Here is a 15899-nt window from a genome sequence, read left to right as displayed (position 1 = left end):
ACCGTGGCGTCGGTGGGGCCTCAATGGAAGGACAGGGACATATTCGATCCGTTTACGAAGTGGGGGTTATCACTGCGCTCTTCGCCATCGTGAGCGCTGCCCTCGGGCGCATCTGCGGTCTCAGTGGCGGCGGGCTTCTCGTGCCTCCGTACATGGTCGTGCTAGGGCTGTCCCCCAAGTTTGCGATTCCTTTGACCAAGGTGACAATCGTTGGTGTCGCTGGCGACCTACTGGTCGAATCTTCGGGTGCAAACACCCGTGTACGATACACTGTCTCTTTAACTTTTGTTGATGTGAACTTATGATTTCAAGTAGACGCACCACACCGACCGCTGATCGACTGCCTTGTGGGAAACACTCATTAGAGAGAATTCGCTTCGCTCACATAGTGAAACGGGAGTAGAAGCGGTTAGTAGGGAAATATCACTCGGAGAAGAGTAGAAAGTGAAACGGGAGAAGTGCCCAGAATGGTGCTTACTCGATTAGAATAATACTACTCAATTAGAATAACGAGATGAAACGGGAATTTCAACCTCCGAATCTTGGAAATTGTAGCTGACTTGCTGGTTAATGTAGATGAGTCATGTGTCTTGAATTAATTTGTAGTACCTTACAAATATTTCAATACTACAGTATATGCATAACGTAAGAAATCAATTTACTGTTAAGTAAATTGATTTCTTACGTTATGCATATAAATTAATTTTTAATTGCCGGATAATCCATAGGGACTTCCCGGTGTGATTTACGGAGTGTATTTTAACGTTTAACCTTACTTGTATTGCGCAAGTTGCACATGTGAATGCTAGCCAATGAAACATGTCCAAATTGCAATCAGCACCTTGAATACTAAACCCAAGTGTAGTTCGAAGCGTCGTTATTACCTTGGGAGTTTATTCCAGATGGGACAATCCTGCATGTTCCGAGGTCGACGGTCCGTTTGGTCACTTCCTCCACCTCTCGTTCCCAACTTCTTCCATCAAGCCGCGGCGCCTTCGCCTCCACATGCGCGTCAACAAAGCTATTAGGGCATGCTTGCTTCTCTTCGTGGTGGCATCGACGTGTGAAGCCCGTGCCCAAGTCAACGGCGTCGTGGGTGTGTCATGCACCAAACGCTCCGACTGCGGCTTGGTCCCGAGTCTTGGATGCCGTCAAGGGTACCCCATTCCGTCATACCTCCCTTTTGTCTTTGATTCCAAGCTTGGTCCCTAGCGCATGCAATGTATGTGTCACCGACGACGACTGCGGCGGCGACGCATTCAGCTACTACCGCTGCGTTGCAAGTCCTGCCGGTCCCGCCGCATGCCTCAACAAGAACGTGTTCTCGCCATTTACAGGAGCCGACGTCCTGGCCGCCTTCCTCGCCGCCTTCAGCACCGCGCTCGGCGCCGCGTGCGGTCTCGGCGGCGGCGGGCTCTTGGTGCCACTGTACATTGTCGTCGTGGGGCTAACCCCCAAGTTTGCGATCCCGTTGTCGAAAGCCACGATTCTCGGCGGCGCCTTGGCCACGTACTGGTCCAACTACCACTCCAAGCATCCATGTAGGTCGTTCCACCATCGATCGAATGAGATGCGACTCGTAAGTAGATGCATCGCGGAGGCCCATTATCGACTACGCATTGGCTGGCTTGATGGAACCTCCGACTCTCGTCGGCACGATCGCGGGGGTGATGGCCAACGGCATATTCCCATCGTGGCTGATCCTGGCGTTGCTCATTTTGCTGCTGGCGTTCGTCACGTATCGGGTCACGACCAAAGCCAATGCAGTAAGAACCGACACAGTTTTTTAGAAAAACCACTGTACTTACTATTTATTTTTCTACCGCATTTGTAGATGTATGCTAGGGAAAATGCCGAATTTGCAGCCGCCACGACGACCGCCGACTCGCTCAACCCACCAAACCATGTCGCAGTGGAAACAACAGGGCTGCATGTTAACCCCCCTTCGACGCCCCTCGTGGAAAAAGATGAAGCGAATGCTGCCGATCAAGGGGAAGGCCGCGTGGACACCGACTTTGTGCGCTTTCGACCGGAACAGGGTACGGCAGCTCACGTCCTATGTTTTTTAGCTGGCCTCGTACTGTATCTCAGTTCCATCCTTGTTATGCTCTCATGTGGTTCATGTGTGGGCCTTGTACATTATTTAGGTAAAAGCATATGCGTTATGGTGGGTGGTCTATTTGCTGAAATTTGGAGGCCAAACTGTGTGGATGATCTCCGATTGGTTGAAATGTGTATTTAGAGATGTTTGATTGGCTAGGGCATTCTAAATTCCATGTGGCAAATCTATTCGATTGTCCAATATGGAACGGATTTGACAATACAATCGTTCATGGTTTGATCGTGTGTGCCAACGTATGCCAGTGGTAATTCATACAGTTGTGTCAAGTCTTTCCATGGAAACTACGTTATATGACTGTAGTTATTGTGCATTTCACCCAATTTGGACGACTCTTGAGTCATGTTGCCAAATAGCATTTGTACAAACTATACTATACAAAGATCAATATATATATGTGGTTTTGCCCACTGCGGAGGGGTCAAACGTTTGTATTGGCAGAAATTCGACAAGGCGTGATTTGTGCATTTCGCCCAAATTTGGAGTCATGTTGCCAAATAACATTTGTACAAACTATACTTTACAAAGTTCAACATATATGTGGTTTTGCCCAATGCGGAGGGGTCAAACGTTTGGATTGGCAGAAATTCGACAGATCGTGATTTGATTGGCTTAGGCGGTTCTTTAATCCGTATTCTCGCAGGACATTCGATTCTGCCGAGGGCTCCAAGTTTCGAATCGATTTGACAATATTCTTTACAGCATATGTCCAATCATGTCCATGTAGAGATAGCGGTACAGTCGTCCAGAACTATGAGACCGACTACGAGCCAAGAGACTCAACTGGCCGTCTGCCACATGCAAGAAACCAACACGTTTCCGTTTCGCCAGTGCATCCTTCCCCTTGTCGTGTGCATTGCGGCCATTCTCGCCCAGTCGTTGCTTCGAGGGGGTCACGGCGCGCCTAGCTTGGGTAAAATATCCCACCCTATCTCTACGGAATACTCCCCGTGATTTGTAATTTGGGTGTGATTCGTAATCCCAGTGGGCGTCGCCTGTGGATCGACCATGTACTGGCTATTGATCATTCCCCCCACGGTCGTTTTGGGGATCGTGACCTACTTCATGGGTCGCCTGCTTCTAAACCGCACCCGGCTATACGCGGCATGCGGAGAGGACACTGTCAAGGGCGATGTCACATGGACCAAGTACAAGGCATTCGTTGTGTTTCCAGCGCAGTGCGTTGTCGCAGGCTTTGCGTCAGCCTTGCTTGGGATCGGAGGTACAACGACTACTAGTACTAGTAGTAGTACTAGTGTCCACGGGGTCGTGTAGGTGGCATCGTCCAGGGACCCGTGATGTTGGAGCACGGAGTGACTCCACTGGTCCAAAGCGCCACTGCGTCGTACATGATTCTCTTTACCTCGACATCCACGACCATTCAGTACACGATTGCCGGTCAATTCCCCGGTGAACTGCAATATGGTAAAAATTGTCCTTTTACTTATGATGTGGAGTGTTTTGGGTTGATTCGCGAAATCTAACGATCGATTATTCGTTGTACTGTGAATAGTAGTTTGTTTTGCTGCCAAACAATATGGGATGTTTGTGCTGCTTTACCAACTCCATGATCGATATCTTGTTACTGAATGAACTTTGTGTGAAAACACAGTGTCGCCGCCCTGTACATGAATATCAGTCATACACTAATTCGATGTGGGGAACGGTTGAAGCGAGAATTTGATTGGCTACTTGATTCGTGTGTTTTGATTGGTCGATCGATTGTCGGCCGATTTGGGGCTGGTCATTCAATTGAGCACACCCACCCCACTCCATGTTTGAATAAATCGGCTTGACAATACTGTATATCACATCATAATCAAACTCATTGATGTCACACACTAATTACATGTTGAAGATGGTGGTTTCCTGCAATCTGTTTGGCTATTTCATTCTTCTGCCGATTCTTTAGCCTATTTGGTAGTGTCGATTCATTTGGCATGGAGCTCCCAGTTTTAGAATCAACTCAACAATACAAATCTCTCGCAAATGTATAGTGTGAAGGTGATGAAACTCAATCGATATATTATGGATTCGATACGAATTTCCAGATTTCGTTGAATCGAATATCTCGCCGCCGAATCGAATCACGAATCGACGCGATTGGCTGATCCATTTTTGAGTGGATTTGATTGGCTCGAAAGGACTGGTATATTCAACCAATCAGAACTCGAGCGTGATAGTCAATTTTGATTCGATAAACCAGGCGAATTTTGGAAATTTAAAGCGAATTCACAATATGGCTGTGTAGATTACGTGTGTTGGTACGTGGCGCTGGGGTTCCTCGGCGGTCTCTTTGGAAAAAAGGTAGCGATGTGAATTGAGGTTGGTATTAGTATTGAAATGTTTCTAGGTGGTGGAGCTGTTGATTCGAAAAAGCGGCCGCATGTCATACTTTTTGTACTTTTTGGCGGCGAATTCCGCCGTCCAGGCCGTGGCCATGGGGTACATTGGCATCCGCAACGTCGTCCACGACATAAACACGGGCGACAACCTCGGGCTTTCCAGTCTCTGCCATGGCTAAGTCGAATAAAAATACACCTGTGGAAGTATGGAGATTTTTGACGCATCGGGCGTCCGTTCATTGGAATGGATAAGAAGCTAATACTGTACTACCGTTGGATGGATATAATATATATATATCTTAGAGAATATGAATGTGGGTCTAATAATGAATGAATCATAGGAAAACGCATGTAGACAAGTATCCAAATATCTGCAAGAATCGAACACGTTCGGGACGTTTCGTACAGCGTAGATTTATTCTGTTCACAATCAGTTGAATATTTCAACTATTAATACTCCGTAGTACTATTAATAGTACTATGGCAGTAGTAAGGAAATGAAGTACTGGAGCTTGCTTATTTATTACTAGTACTAGTATACTACGTAGTACAAGCGAAAGTACTGAAACTAGCATGCGAGGTGGGTACAGTATGTGCACAGTATCAAGCACATGGAGTCGCCGCAGCAAGCCGAGAGCGAACGGCGATGTGAATTGATCCTCACGAATGCCAAACAAAAGTACATTTGGGGTAATTTTCAATGCTCGCGCAGCAGTACTCGAGAGGTTTATTGCAACTATACAATTAGGTACCCCCATATGGTCACTATGTAGTGAGCTGACAAGTGATGACAACTTTGCTGTAACGTACCAGGACCATCTGACCGAGTTTTGCGACTTCCTGTTAGGTTATGTACCCCACCAGCAATTGCAAGTACTTGAAGTTTATCAACAACCCATGGCCGCATTGTGATTTTCTACGTAGTTTTTGCTAGCTCTCGTACTGACGACACACTAACAATCGCAGCGACAGCAGTATTACATTTGGAACCGTCGAATGCGAGCAATAGTAGCAACGATAGATGTCCTATCAACGTGTTCCCTCTATATGTAGGGAAGGACTTTTACCGTTGGCGCAACCAACCCACTGGCAACAACTTTGAATTGACATGAGGACCGCTCAGTAGAGTCGACTTCACATCGGTGTATTCTAACAAGTACTACTTGACAAGGTCGTAGTGTGCTGCACCAACGCTGTGACAGCGTCGAGGGACGGCAGGGTCGCGCAGGCGCCGACCACTCGGACACAGTGCGCCCCCACTGCGCACCCCCACTTTAAACCTTCCATCACGTCCTTGGACTGGACCCACGCATGCAGAAACCCAGCGTTGAACGCGTCGCCCGCCCCCGTCGCGTCTTCCACCTTGGTCACGGGGAACCCCCCAAAGGACGCGCGAAAAAATTGGCCGCAGGACGCGCGCACGCCGTCACTGCCGACCTTGAGCACCGTGAGCATGTCCGGCGCGACAGCTCCAAAGTACATCAGCGCGTCATCCAATGAATCGCACTTAGAAATGCGCCGCGCTTCCACTTCATTGGGTAAAAACACATCCAAAAGCGGCAGGATGTCGTCCAAGCCGGCCCACGCCTCGGTTCCGTCGTAGTTGGTGTCGAGCGACAGCGTGATGCCGCGCGCTTTGGCGGTTCGCAAGAGATCCGCGAGGCCCGGTATGAGTCCTGTGACGCTGTAGAAACCTACAGAACATGAGCCATGAAGATGGCGATGGGGTCGATGGAGGAGGAGGGGGGCGATTGTACCGCCTATGTGGATGTGCGCCGCTTGAAACAAGGCATCCGTGTTGATGTGCGGCACGGCAAACACCCGCGCGGCGCCGTAGTGTGTGGCGAACGCGCGATCTCCTTGGCCTGTCAGCACAATGCACACCCCGGTTGGAATATGTGCCGATAGCTGTGGCGCATGTAGTTCCACGCTGCTCTTCACTAGATGGTTCTTGAGCATGTCGCCAAAGGCATCGCCCCCCACAGCCGTGAACAACGCGACGCCGCCGCCGTTGAGGTTGGCCAGCTGGGTCGCTGTGTTGAGCGCAGATCCGCCAGGCTGCATCTGAATGGGCTCTTTGCACGGAGAGTCTTGGCCCCACGCAGGCAGCGTCTGGACACCGGCCAACACATCCACAAACGAGTCCCCAATCACCGCAATCATGATTTTTGCCGCTTCAACGAAAGCCAAAGTTTAAAATACAAAGTTGCGTTATCGCCCTCCGCGGCCTTTCTATTTATAGTATTTGATCGATTATTATAATATTAGCTCAATTTAAATACTCCATGGTGCATTTTGGGCCCTTAAGTCATTTCGCCAAGTGCCCAACAGAGTCGAGTCAAACGTTTGCATTGGCAGAAACGAACAAGACGTGATTTGATTGGCACATTCGATTCTTTTGCTTTGACAGACAATAAGAAAGTCTTGATTTGTCGATTAATCCTACTACTACTATTAAATAAATTATCAATAATACTAGTATTACTGATACGTATTACTGTATTATAGTAATATTATCGCTGTACTATGATGCTCCTACATTAATTGTACGTTAAATAATAAAACCTCCACACTTCGATTTGGCCAGTTGGAAGTTTTTAGATGACGTGCATCATAGTACTGCGTAGTACTACTACTTGAGGTACCCTACGTGGTATTGAGATGACAGCAAGCCTTGGGTGAAACCACGCCCTTGTGTTGATATATTAATATTATTAATAGTACCTACTAGTACTGTACTAGTAAATCTCATTTTCAGAGTTTTCGTTTTACAGGATATTTTTGAAAAACGATATTTTTGGCTTTTATCCGGAATTGTTTAAAACACTGGCAATATATCATCAATCCAGAAGGGGCGCAAGAATCGCAAGTTCCGCCATTATCGACGGAAATGGCTGCGACGACGTACTTTCCTGCAGTGTTCATTCATGGTACGACTCCGAAGACATCGGTTCCCTGCGGAGGATCACATGCATGTGTTTGTCCGTAGGCACTTTGGGCTGGGGTCGACGGACTCCGTTCTTCAACCTTGCCCCCAACTACTGGCCGTTGAAGCAGCTCGATGATGTGAACCCGAACCACATTGTCGTGGAAGTGGGCATCGCGTCCTCGGACCATGACCGAGCATGTGAGACGTTCTATCAACTCATCGGCGGTCGCGTGGACTACGGGGAGGCCCATGCCGCCGAAAAAGGTACGACTCCATCAACCACCGTCGCGACCGCCGTCATGGTTGTCCACTAGGTCATTTGCGTTACGGCGCTACCTTTGATACGGCCTTGCATCCGACGTGGAGCGAGGTATGTGTATCATCTTGCTCGTTCGATCCGTGCACATCGTTCTTTTGTTCAGGACAACCCCGTGCATCTCGTTGGACATAGTTATGGCGCCACCACTGGTACATATAGACATTGTCACATCTGACCTGGGGGTGTTGATATTCTCGCGCACATTAGCGCTTGAACTATATCAACTGCTCTGCGTCGACTTCTTCGGCATCGGAAGCAACTACAAATGGGTCAAAAGCATCGTGTCCATCTCGGGCACGCTCTCCGGCACCACCATGGGTATGTACCATCATGCAATACATGATGATGATGGTTGCATCTCATACATGCATCGCCATGTCGTCCGCTGGCTAGGATCTATGTTTGGTTCGACCCTGGGCAATCCGTCGCCGTACGGCAGCATCAGTTATCTCATCGCGTGTGGGTTTGCCACGTTGCACAAGCTGCAGCAACATGTCCCATGGCTGTCAAACTTGTACGACCTCCGCATGCCGCAGTGGGCGCACGCGTCGTCGTCGTCGTGGCGGACGCTGTACGATCCAGCCCACAAACCGCTCAACACGGACGACAACGGTACGCCATGCGTCGTCGTCATTATGAGTTGCTCTGTTGGCGAGCCCAATTGTACTCGCTCTCTCTCTCTCTCGATGATGCTGATGCTGCTGAGGATGATGTGTCTAATATTGAGAGGATGATGTAGTGTTTACGTGTTTGCTGCCCCAGCATCGGCTGGCCAAGAACGAACGCCTCGTACACATGGACAAGATCCACCTGTTTAGCATCGTATCGCAAACCACCAATGTCCTCACGTACCCCCCCGTGGTGGAATTCGCCACCATCGCTGCGATTTGTACCATGTGGAAGCTCCAAAAGGTACACGAGTCTCTCAATTTTATAGTCATATTATATTAGTCCTCTGTCGTGTGACGACAGATTATATTTGCCACATGGGACAACCCGACCAAACAATCTTAAAGTCAGAGTGTTGGAACGATATTCGACATTGGTTGAACCCGCTTAGCTTGGGCGACCAGTGGAAATATATACAAATTGTTGATCTATGGACACAATATATGTCCAGATTTTGGACTTACTGATTTGTGGGTAGCCCAAGCTCTGGATTGGGTTGTTGTCGTTGTGGCTGTGTCGACGGCTGACGAGAGTGGACTGGTCAAAGCCGTCACTGTTCCTGGGGTACCTCATGAAACGGCATGCAGAAAAGGCCGATGCGTTCTACGAAGGTACATTCTATTATCTTTGTTTTACCCAACATGTGGACTTTGGTGAATCGCCCAAAATCTATCGATCGATCGATCGATTCGTTGTACTGAATTTTGTATGTACAAATATGTCGAGTGGTGATTGGTATCACACTAATTGAAATCACACACTAATTAAACGATGGTGATGGTTTCCTGCAATCTCATTGGCTAAATCCTTCTGCCGATTTGGTTGTGTCCATTTGGTTGTGTCGATCGATACATCTCCATGTCACTCCAGTTTAGAATATAAACACAGTACAATATGTAACGTTGATGCTGTAGGATACGACAAGGACGACTGGCAGCATTCCGACGGCGTCGTGAATTCGTACTCGATGATTCGACCTCGATTGAGCTTTGCCCCCCCTCCCCCCATGGAGGTACATACTGTAATTTGTTTGCATGTTTGTTATCATAGTAGATCAGTCATGACTTTTGAGTGCCAGGAACCCTCCGAGGAGGGGACCCCCGCCGTGATGGTGCGTGTGCCTTCGCACGTCTCTATCGACATGGGCTTGCCCGACGAATCGAACGCGGTGATGATTTCTACGGTAACTATACTCGCATCAACACATTAGAGACCTGATGATGTGTGTGGGCGCAGGGTCAGTGGCATGTCTACCGCGTGAACAAGAACCACCTGTGCGGCACTCGCGGCGACGGCGATGCCCGGGAGCTGTACACCCGACTCTTTCGCCTCCTCAACCAAATCAGCGGCACATCCCCTTGTGACACGATCCTGCCGTTGCCGCCGACACAGTTGGAGCTGGATTTCTTGACGACTTAATATTCCATGAAAATGATAGTTATATTTTGTGACATGGATCATGATGGGCCTTGCTTTGACGCAACAAGGTTGTGTGTTATGGAGCGACCGAGCCTTAGACCTAGTACCCTTACCTGATGGTACTACTAGCTAGATATTGAAACGTACAACTATGTGGTTGAAAATAATTTAAAACTAAAAGAAAAGTAAAGGTGACGAATCCTACTATTTGAATTCGAAAACGTGGAGTTCTCAATATGTTTTATAACAACCCAAAACACGTTTAATTATTCCCAATCCAAAATTTAATATATACATATTTCATTGAAAACCTTGTAAATTACAACGTGAATGCTTAGGCTACTGATGGAGGGGACGATATGATAATATACTGTTTTCGATGGAATCTAGGATAGGTTGCTGCTGCTGCCAAGAAGGTGACTGCCAAGCATGTGGATAGATAGATAGACCCAACATGTGGAAAGTATTAGTGGTGACGATGATATTCTGGGGAGCCTGGTTGGGTTCTGCTTGGTGGCGTACAGTAGCCTGGCAAATGGCACGTACAGTTTGTTGTCTACATTGCGTGTATACTGACTGTTATATGACAGTACTCTATCAACACACATTACGGCACCACTCCCATACGAGTACTACTAGTTACAATCTGTACTAGGTAGCACAAGTAGTAGTAGTACTACTACTACTATCTGCGACAGAGTTGTTTTGCGCGACCCACTTGTTGAGGAGTTTGAACACATGTGCGTACAAGTGGTGCGCTTCCTTGTCCCAGTGGGTACCGCACAGGTGATTCTTGCCCATGCGATGGGTATGCCACGTGCCTTTGATCAGCGCCGTCGTGTGGCTGTCGTTCTCGACTTCCAAGTCGATTGACATGTGCGACTCGGAGCGCGGACGTCGGGGCTCCACGGCGGCGGCGGCGGCGCCTTGTTCCACGCGGGGATACACTTGCGAATATGTGTTGACAATGCCATCGTTGTGCACCCAGTGCGCGCTGTCAAACCCTACACCCACATGAGGGCAATTGAAATTTTATAAACTTCATTATTTTGATATGAAATATAATTTTAAAAATAATGTTTTTCTTTTTTTAGAAATATATATCATTACACCATGTCACCATCGGCATGGTTGCCATACTATTTTGTAGTCAGCAACAAGAGAAATTATAACGAAATAATCTCATCAACCAACACGACCACATACACATGTATCTAATCTACGTACACCATGATCTCACACCTGTGAAACTATCAAGGACAATGATATATCATCAAATATGGACAAACCATCAATCATCACGTGCACTGTCTCAAGGACAATGATATCATAAAATGAACACAGCATATTTATTATCACGTAAACTCATATACCCCGGATTTGTCGTACCTTTGCACCATGTAAAATTCAATATGAACAATTTATTATATAAAGATTCCATTTATGGAATTGATTTGAGATTACATACATACCATTGAGCAATATCATATATATTATTATATTCAGGTTTTACATTTATATTCATGGTGCAGATCAACGACAACTACGGTAGTCTAATGTACAGTACACCTTTATCACGTGAACTATCCAGTAAAGTAATATAATAGAATGTAACACCATTATCACGTGAATGATCAAATACAATAATATAATAGAACGTACAAAGTGAACGCTCAAGAACAATGATACAATATAATAGACACCTCAAATCATCACGTGAACTATCGAGGGCCATAATATGCCTGCATAGTACACTGGGGCAAAGACTCGAGTCGCCAAGACATGCACAATATATTCAACCCTCCATGGCTATGATCACGATCGCAATACAAACGTCAAGCCAAAACAACATATACCCATGTCGTTGCATTAGCAGACGTCTGATATCCCAAGCACCAACCCCAGCAGAATCACAAGTATGTGTTTGTCAATATAATAATCTAGTTGTTACCATCGTACAGCGGGTCGCGCTTGTGCATGGAGCTCGTGTACGACCGAATGACCCAAATAAGTCCCCAGAGGCTGGACCGGACCTTGGAGTAGTCGACTTTGCCCAGCTTGCGCCACGTCATGGCAATCAATGTGAGACAGAGCGCGCATCGGAGCGACCGCGTCGGCCACAGCCGTTTGCGTCGAAACAGCAGCCACACCACGCCAAACGTCATGACCCATTCGCGAATCTATATCCAATGACTGTGTAAAAGGAATAGATATATATATATATATACTGGAATGTGGTGCTGGTCAGTAGCGGTAGTAACCACACTCAACAAGTGGACTTTGTCCATTTCCACGAGCTGGCTATTCCGCTGCACACGTCGCGCGGGCAATAAATCGTACAGCGCTACAACCAAACATTAGGATTAAAAAACGAAATAAAAAAAATCGCGATCCAGTCATTTCAACTGCGTGTCAAAGGTGTACAGAGAGCGACGGAATTTAAGAAGTTTCAATCATATGGAAGCGGCCTTTGTCCAATTAAAAACAGATATTCGATATAAGGACATTATAAGCAGTTTTGATTGGCCATAACACTAATTCTCGTCAAAATTGCACCGAATTTCGAAGATCTTGTCCAATCATATATCAATTTCGTAAATAAGGCGAAGCACATGTGCTTCTTAAATTCCGTCGTCGTCTATAATAACTACTAAATTCATGTCGTTTGAAGTTAGGGTAGTTGATACTGTACGCCCCTCGTTTTTTCTTCTAACAATGAACAAACACTACTCTAATGAAGGAGCCACGTCTAGTTAGTTATACAACATACGATCATCATGTGTAGTAGTTTCATATATATAACCCTAACATTTCACGCATGTTTGCAACACAATGGACAAGACCCATCCTCCCAATTAAATGCTTAGAAACGTGACTCACACAAAAATGTCGTCCATAGATCGATGAGCCCACTGGAATCGAACGACATGTTTCCTTTACAAGAAAGTAATTGTCCAGTCGATTCGAAGTGGGAGGTGGGATGCTTGCACCTATACTGAATGAGCAGCCCCAAAGCAACAGGCAAATCGATTATCGACCAATCAAAACCACCCAAAACTCAATCCAAGTGGCCAATCAAATCCACCCTTCCACCATTTCAAAATCGAATTAGTGTGTGAATGAAATTAGTGTGACATCGGACGCTTTTTTCATACAAAAGTCAAAGAATCGGTCGACGGATTTGGCGAATATCAGCACAAAAGGTCCACATTTTGGGTAAAAGGGCAAACAAACAATCGATCGGTGGATGGATCACCCGAAAACACTCTAACAATTGCCTAGGAAGGCCAAACCATACCTAAATCTCGGCTCGTGTGCACGGCGCTCCGGGTAGAGTAGAACATTTCCCACGTCGTGTTGTTCATCCAATGGCCCAAATCCAAGTCATAAACATGTTTGAGCCACGGAAAGTAAAAGTTTTGCAGTTTCCACAGCAAGCCAATGCCTGCCACGGCAATATGGCCAGGCCCGAGCACTGGCAAATCGTCTTTCAAGCTCGCGCCTATCGCGTTGCACAGCGTGGACCTATACATACATTGTTGTCTCATGGGTTAGCAACTGGCTAACAACTCTCTCGCAAAACGAGTCGTAACAGCACTCAAACAAGCAAAATAAATAGCTACCCTGTCAACGGCCCCGAGATGCACACAATGCTTTTGACCCAAGCGTGTGTAGAGCCAACTTGAAAGAAATCCGCGCACAGCAACTGGTACAACTCGATAGCTACCATACTATGAGCAGTTGCGTGGATAACAGCAGTACAACCTACCTGTGGTGGCGCCGTAGCTATGGCCAAGTAAATGTACAGGATGTTCCTACGACAATAATAACATGGTACGTACGAATGGAACAAGAGTATCGCATCGGGGGGATGAATGCAAAGGCAGGCGCATTACGACATGTCGCGAGTGTGTTGATAGATAGTTACAAGACTGACGTACAGCACTCCACCGAGTATGCTTGGCTGTGTCTGTGGGATACGTGGCACCAAAACGCAAGTGGCCTACGGGCATAAAAGACTTGATGATCAAGAAATCTCCAGGTATAGAAAGGGTCGTAGTGGCGACTGTAGTTACCGTTTTGAGCCGAGTGGGCTTCACCATAGTCGACTTGTCCGCCGTACAACTGATAGAAGGCCTCACATGCCCTGTCGTGGTCTGAAGACACCTTTCCGACGTCCACGATGATGTGGTTTGGGTTGATGCGGTTGAGTTCCGCTACCGGCCAGTAGTTGGGCAAGAGGTTGAACAGCGGCGACTTGTTGCCCCAGCCAAACACGCCTACGAAGTGTCACATTACTATCCTCTCTTTCACGGTAGCGCCAGCCTTTCTACGCACCATGGATCAACACCACTGGGTCCGCCGTCGCCTCCATCATGACGCGATAAACTGCAAGTGGCATGCGTTTCACATTGTCCTGGTTTCAAATACAGTAGCCATATATTCATTCAAGTGACCCAGAATATGTTCCGGATATCTCAACCGGAATACGTCGAACGCAACTTCTTCACACATGCTATTTGAAATCGGTCCACTCAGGGGCTAGAAACAGTGCTGTGTATCGTGGTGGAAGTGTATATTCAGCCATTATCCGCCATCTTGCTCCTTCGCGCTAACCTCCAATATCGCATAGAGTTGATTTAGAGTTGTTGAAGCAATTATTTTGTGTCACTTGAACGGATCGCTACATTTAGGATATGTCCTGAACTAAGAGGTTTACGCGACAGAATGCATGTCCAGATCATCCGTACTGATTTTATCCGGACTGGTATCATTCCGACTCGAATCATGGCGGCGGCAGCATGGCCATCCGAGCTTGTCTTCACGCCACTGAACCTGCCGCGAAAAGAGTTTATCTTGATCAATGACGTCGTCGAAGCATCCGGTTCCTTCTTCATGCACCACATCACGTCCATGTTCTTGAAAGCAGGTAGGATGTACATTACTGCTGTCACAAAACGTGCTCAAGCACCGATCATATCAGATCAACGTGTGTGCGTTGTTGCATTGGCCGATAGTTTGGATCATTTCGCTGCCGTCGGTCGCAAGCTGGTACGCCCCTCGTATATTCCTCACCATGGTCTTGGCGTCGTCGTCGTCATGCATGATGGTTAGGGTGCGAATGTCGTCAAAGCGCAACACGCCAGCCCTCCGTCGTGGCTTCACATTGACGGGTTCTCGCACCCCGCAGACTGGTGCAAGCCACAGCATCTTCAAGAAGACGCCCCATCAACCCCTTCCTCTGTCCATGCGACGTTCTCCCCAGCCTCCGACGACGCCGCATCCCTCTGCGCGCTGTTTTGTCAAGTTCGCGACTTTGTAGGCACTCAAAGCAGCCCGGTTTGCATTGCAGTCGACGACACGTCGGCCCTTGTGGATATGTTTGGTGTTCGAAACACATTGACGTTCCTTCGCTACTGCCGCCACTTGGCGTTGTCGACGGCGGTACTTCCATTGCCCGTGTGTCCTTCTGCCACGTCATAACCTTGTCGTTTGTATAGTCGGTGTTGGTGGTGGTCAATCACACGGACGTGGAAGCCGACGGCATGTATTTTGTACGTGACTCGTTGGTTTAGTTGGTCTAGTTGATGAGTATGTAGTAAGTACCCTGTACGAATTAGACAGCCGCGTTGACCGACTTGGCTACGTTTGAATACTCGGTCCGAGGACTGGACAGCGGGTATTGCAAGGACATCCACGGCGCTGTACGTATGTTGATGTGATCTGACTGCTAATAATGACTTAAGTTCCTTCTACTAATGTATTCATAGGTGACAATGCGGCGACCCGTGCTGTTGGCAGTAGACAAACCACTAGACACCGAACGAGGTGTGACTGTCCAGTACAAGCTCGTGGAGAATGGCATTCGCGTGTTTCCATAAAATTCCGTACTACAAAGTACTGTTACCGTGAAATACCAAGACTCACATATATATATATAATATATCAGGACCCCGGGTCGAAGATACACAGTGTTTGGTCGACTCTACAAGCAATCGAGAATTTCAACTCGAATTCCTTGGTGATGGTGCAATACTAGTATTATAGTATGGTTGGTGCGCCACATCCCTAAGTGTATGGTGAATGAAAAGTCGAGGC

The 15899-nt window shown here is 47.3% G+C and overlaps 6 protein-coding genes across 10 annotated transcripts; 4 read left to right on the top strand and 2 right to left on the bottom strand.

Annotated features, from left to right (window-relative positions):
• Positions 1 to 23: 23 nt before the first annotated feature.
• H257_11848 (hypothetical protein) lies at positions 24 to 336 on the top strand (the record flags this gene model as incomplete). The annotated part of the gene is made up of 2 exons (XM_009838900.1): positions 24 to 260; positions 316 to 336. The coding sequence occupies 2 exons, from the start codon at positions 24 to 26 to the stop codon at positions 334 to 336; spliced, it is 258 nt and encodes an 85-aa protein (XP_009837202.1).
• Positions 337 to 897: 561 nt separating this feature from the next.
• H257_11847 (hypothetical protein) lies at positions 898 to 4747 on the top strand. The gene is made up of 9 exons (XM_009838899.1): positions 898 to 1157; positions 1213 to 1541; positions 1588 to 1766; positions 1835 to 2039; positions 2847 to 3032; positions 3105 to 3341; positions 3395 to 3544; positions 4371 to 4426; positions 4473 to 4747. Exons 1-9 carry the CDS (start codon positions 1006 to 1008, stop codon positions 4641 to 4643), a joined length of 1665 nt encoding a protein of 554 aa, XP_009837201.1. The 5' UTR covers positions 898 to 1005; the 3' UTR covers positions 4644 to 4747.
• A 788-nt stretch (positions 4748 to 5535) lies between these two features.
• On the bottom strand, positions 5536 to 6656 carry H257_11846 (hypothetical protein). The gene is made up of 2 exons (XM_009838898.1): positions 6222 to 6656; positions 5536 to 6158 (listed from the first exon to the last, which is right to left on the bottom strand). The coding sequence occupies exons 1-2, from the start codon at positions 6625 to 6627 to the stop codon at positions 5614 to 5616; spliced, it is 951 nt and encodes a 316-aa protein (XP_009837200.1). The 5' UTR covers positions 6628 to 6656; the 3' UTR covers positions 5536 to 5613.
• Positions 6657 to 7302: 646 nt separating this feature from the next.
• On the top strand, positions 7303 to 9837 carry H257_11845 (hypothetical protein). Its single transcript, XM_009838897.1, has 11 exons — positions 7303 to 7394; positions 7454 to 7657; positions 7708 to 7763; positions 7816 to 7861; positions 7920 to 8030; positions 8106 to 8324; positions 8452 to 8624; positions 8860 to 8992; positions 9296 to 9393; positions 9460 to 9564; positions 9618 to 9837. The coding sequence occupies exons 1-11, from the start codon at positions 7355 to 7357 to the stop codon at positions 9798 to 9800; spliced, it is 1368 nt and encodes a 455-aa protein (XP_009837199.1). The 5' UTR covers positions 7303 to 7354; the 3' UTR covers positions 9801 to 9837.
• Positions 9838 to 10354: 517 nt separating this feature from the next.
• On the bottom strand, positions 10355 to 14201 carry H257_11844 (hypothetical protein). Its single transcript, XM_009838896.1, has 9 exons — positions 14139 to 14201; positions 13877 to 14080; positions 13742 to 13803; positions 13570 to 13615; positions 13424 to 13523; positions 13099 to 13325; positions 12029 to 12144; positions 11752 to 11980; positions 10355 to 10804 (listed from the first exon to the last, which is right to left on the bottom strand). Exons 1-9 carry the CDS (start codon positions 14176 to 14178, stop codon positions 10452 to 10454), a joined length of 1377 nt encoding a protein of 458 aa, XP_009837198.1. The 5' UTR covers positions 14179 to 14201; the 3' UTR covers positions 10355 to 10451.
• A 364-nt stretch (positions 14202 to 14565) lies between these two features.
• Positions 14566 to 15795, top strand: H257_11843 (hypothetical protein). Of its 5 annotated transcripts, XM_009838892.1 has the most exons (7): positions 14577 to 14730; positions 14785 to 14852; positions 14916 to 15245; positions 15302 to 15355; positions 15422 to 15505; positions 15572 to 15698; positions 15751 to 15795. In XM_009838892.1, exons 1-6 carry the CDS (start codon positions 14589 to 14591, stop codon positions 15680 to 15682), a joined length of 789 nt encoding a protein of 262 aa, XP_009837194.1. In that variant the 5' UTR covers positions 14577 to 14588; the 3' UTR covers positions 15683 to 15698; positions 15751 to 15795. The 5 variants fall into 5 exon arrangements, with proteins under 5 accessions (XP_009837196.1, XP_009837197.1, XP_009837194.1 ...); XM_009838894.1 differs by having other exon boundaries at positions 14566 to 14730; positions 15572 to 15795; XM_009838895.1 differs by having other exon boundaries at positions 14569 to 14730; positions 15422 to 15795.
• The last annotated feature ends 104 nt before the right edge of the window (positions 15796 to 15899 follow it).

This window comes from Aphanomyces astaci (assembly GCF_000520075.1).
Source record: "Aphanomyces astaci strain APO3 unplaced genomic scaffold supercont1.36, whole genome shotgun sequence".
In the NCBI taxonomy this organism is placed as follows: Eukaryota; Oomycota; class Saprolegniomycetes; order Saprolegniales; family Verrucalvaceae; genus Aphanomyces; species Aphanomyces astaci.
The sequence above is the reverse complement of the archived record's forward strand: the minus strand, read 5'-3'. Positions and strand labels throughout refer to the sequence as shown.

Excerpts from the sequence above, each read along its gene's own strand:
- H257_11847 (XM_009838899.1), top strand. The coding sequence starts at position 1,006 with ATGCGCGTCAACAAAGCTATTAGGGCATGCTTGCTTCTCTTCGTGGTG. Across the intron at positions 2,040-2,846 it reads GCGCTTTCGACCGGAACAGG|AGATAGCGGTACAGTCGTCC; the intron begins GTACGGCAGCTC and ends ATGTCCATGTAG. Across the intron at positions 4,427-4,472 it reads GCGGTCTCTTTGGAAAAAAG|GTGGTGGAGCTGTTGATTCG; the intron begins GTAGCGATGTGA and ends AAATGTTTCTAG.
- H257_11843 (XM_009838894.1), top strand. The coding sequence starts at position 14,589 with ATGGCGGCGGCAGCATGGCCATCCGAGCTTGTCTTCACGCCACTGAAC. Across the intron at positions 14,731-14,784 it reads GTCCATGTTCTTGAAAGCAG|ATCAACGTGTGTGCGTTGTT; the intron begins GTAGGATGTACA and ends CGATCATATCAG. Across the intron at positions 15,246-15,301 it reads ACTTGGCGTTGTCGACGGCG|TCGGTGTTGGTGGTGGTCAA; the intron begins GTACTTCCATTG and ends TCGTTTGTATAG.
- H257_11844 (XM_009838896.1), bottom strand. The coding sequence starts at position 14,178 with ATGATGGAGGCGACGGCGGACCCAGTGGTGTTGATCCATG. Across the intron at positions 13,804-13,876 it reads AGCCCACTCGGCTCAAAACG|GCCACTTGCGTTTTGGTGCC; the intron begins GTAACTACAGTC and ends TTATGCCCGTAG. Across the intron at positions 13,616-13,741 it reads AGCATACTCGGTGGAGTGCT|GAACATCCTGTACATTTACT; the intron begins GTACGTCAGTCT and ends TTATTGTCGTAG.
- H257_11845 (XM_009838897.1), top strand. The coding sequence starts at position 7,355 with ATGGCTGCGACGACGTACTTTCCTGCAGTGTTCATTCATG. Across the intron at positions 8,031-8,105 it reads GCTCTCCGGCACCACCATGG|GATCTATGTTTGGTTCGACC; the intron begins GTATGTACCATC and ends TCCGCTGGCTAG. Across the intron at positions 9,565-9,617 it reads ACGCGGTGATGATTTCTACG|GGTCAGTGGCATGTCTACCG; the intron begins GTAACTATACTC and ends GTGTGGGCGCAG.
- H257_11846 (XM_009838898.1), bottom strand. The coding sequence starts at position 6,627 with ATGATTGCGGTGATTGGGGACTCGTTTGTGGATGTGTTGGCCGGTGTC. Across the intron at positions 6,159-6,221 it reads GGCGCACATCCACATAGGCG|GTTTCTACAGCGTCACAGGA; the intron begins GTACAATCGCCC and ends CATGTTCTGTAG.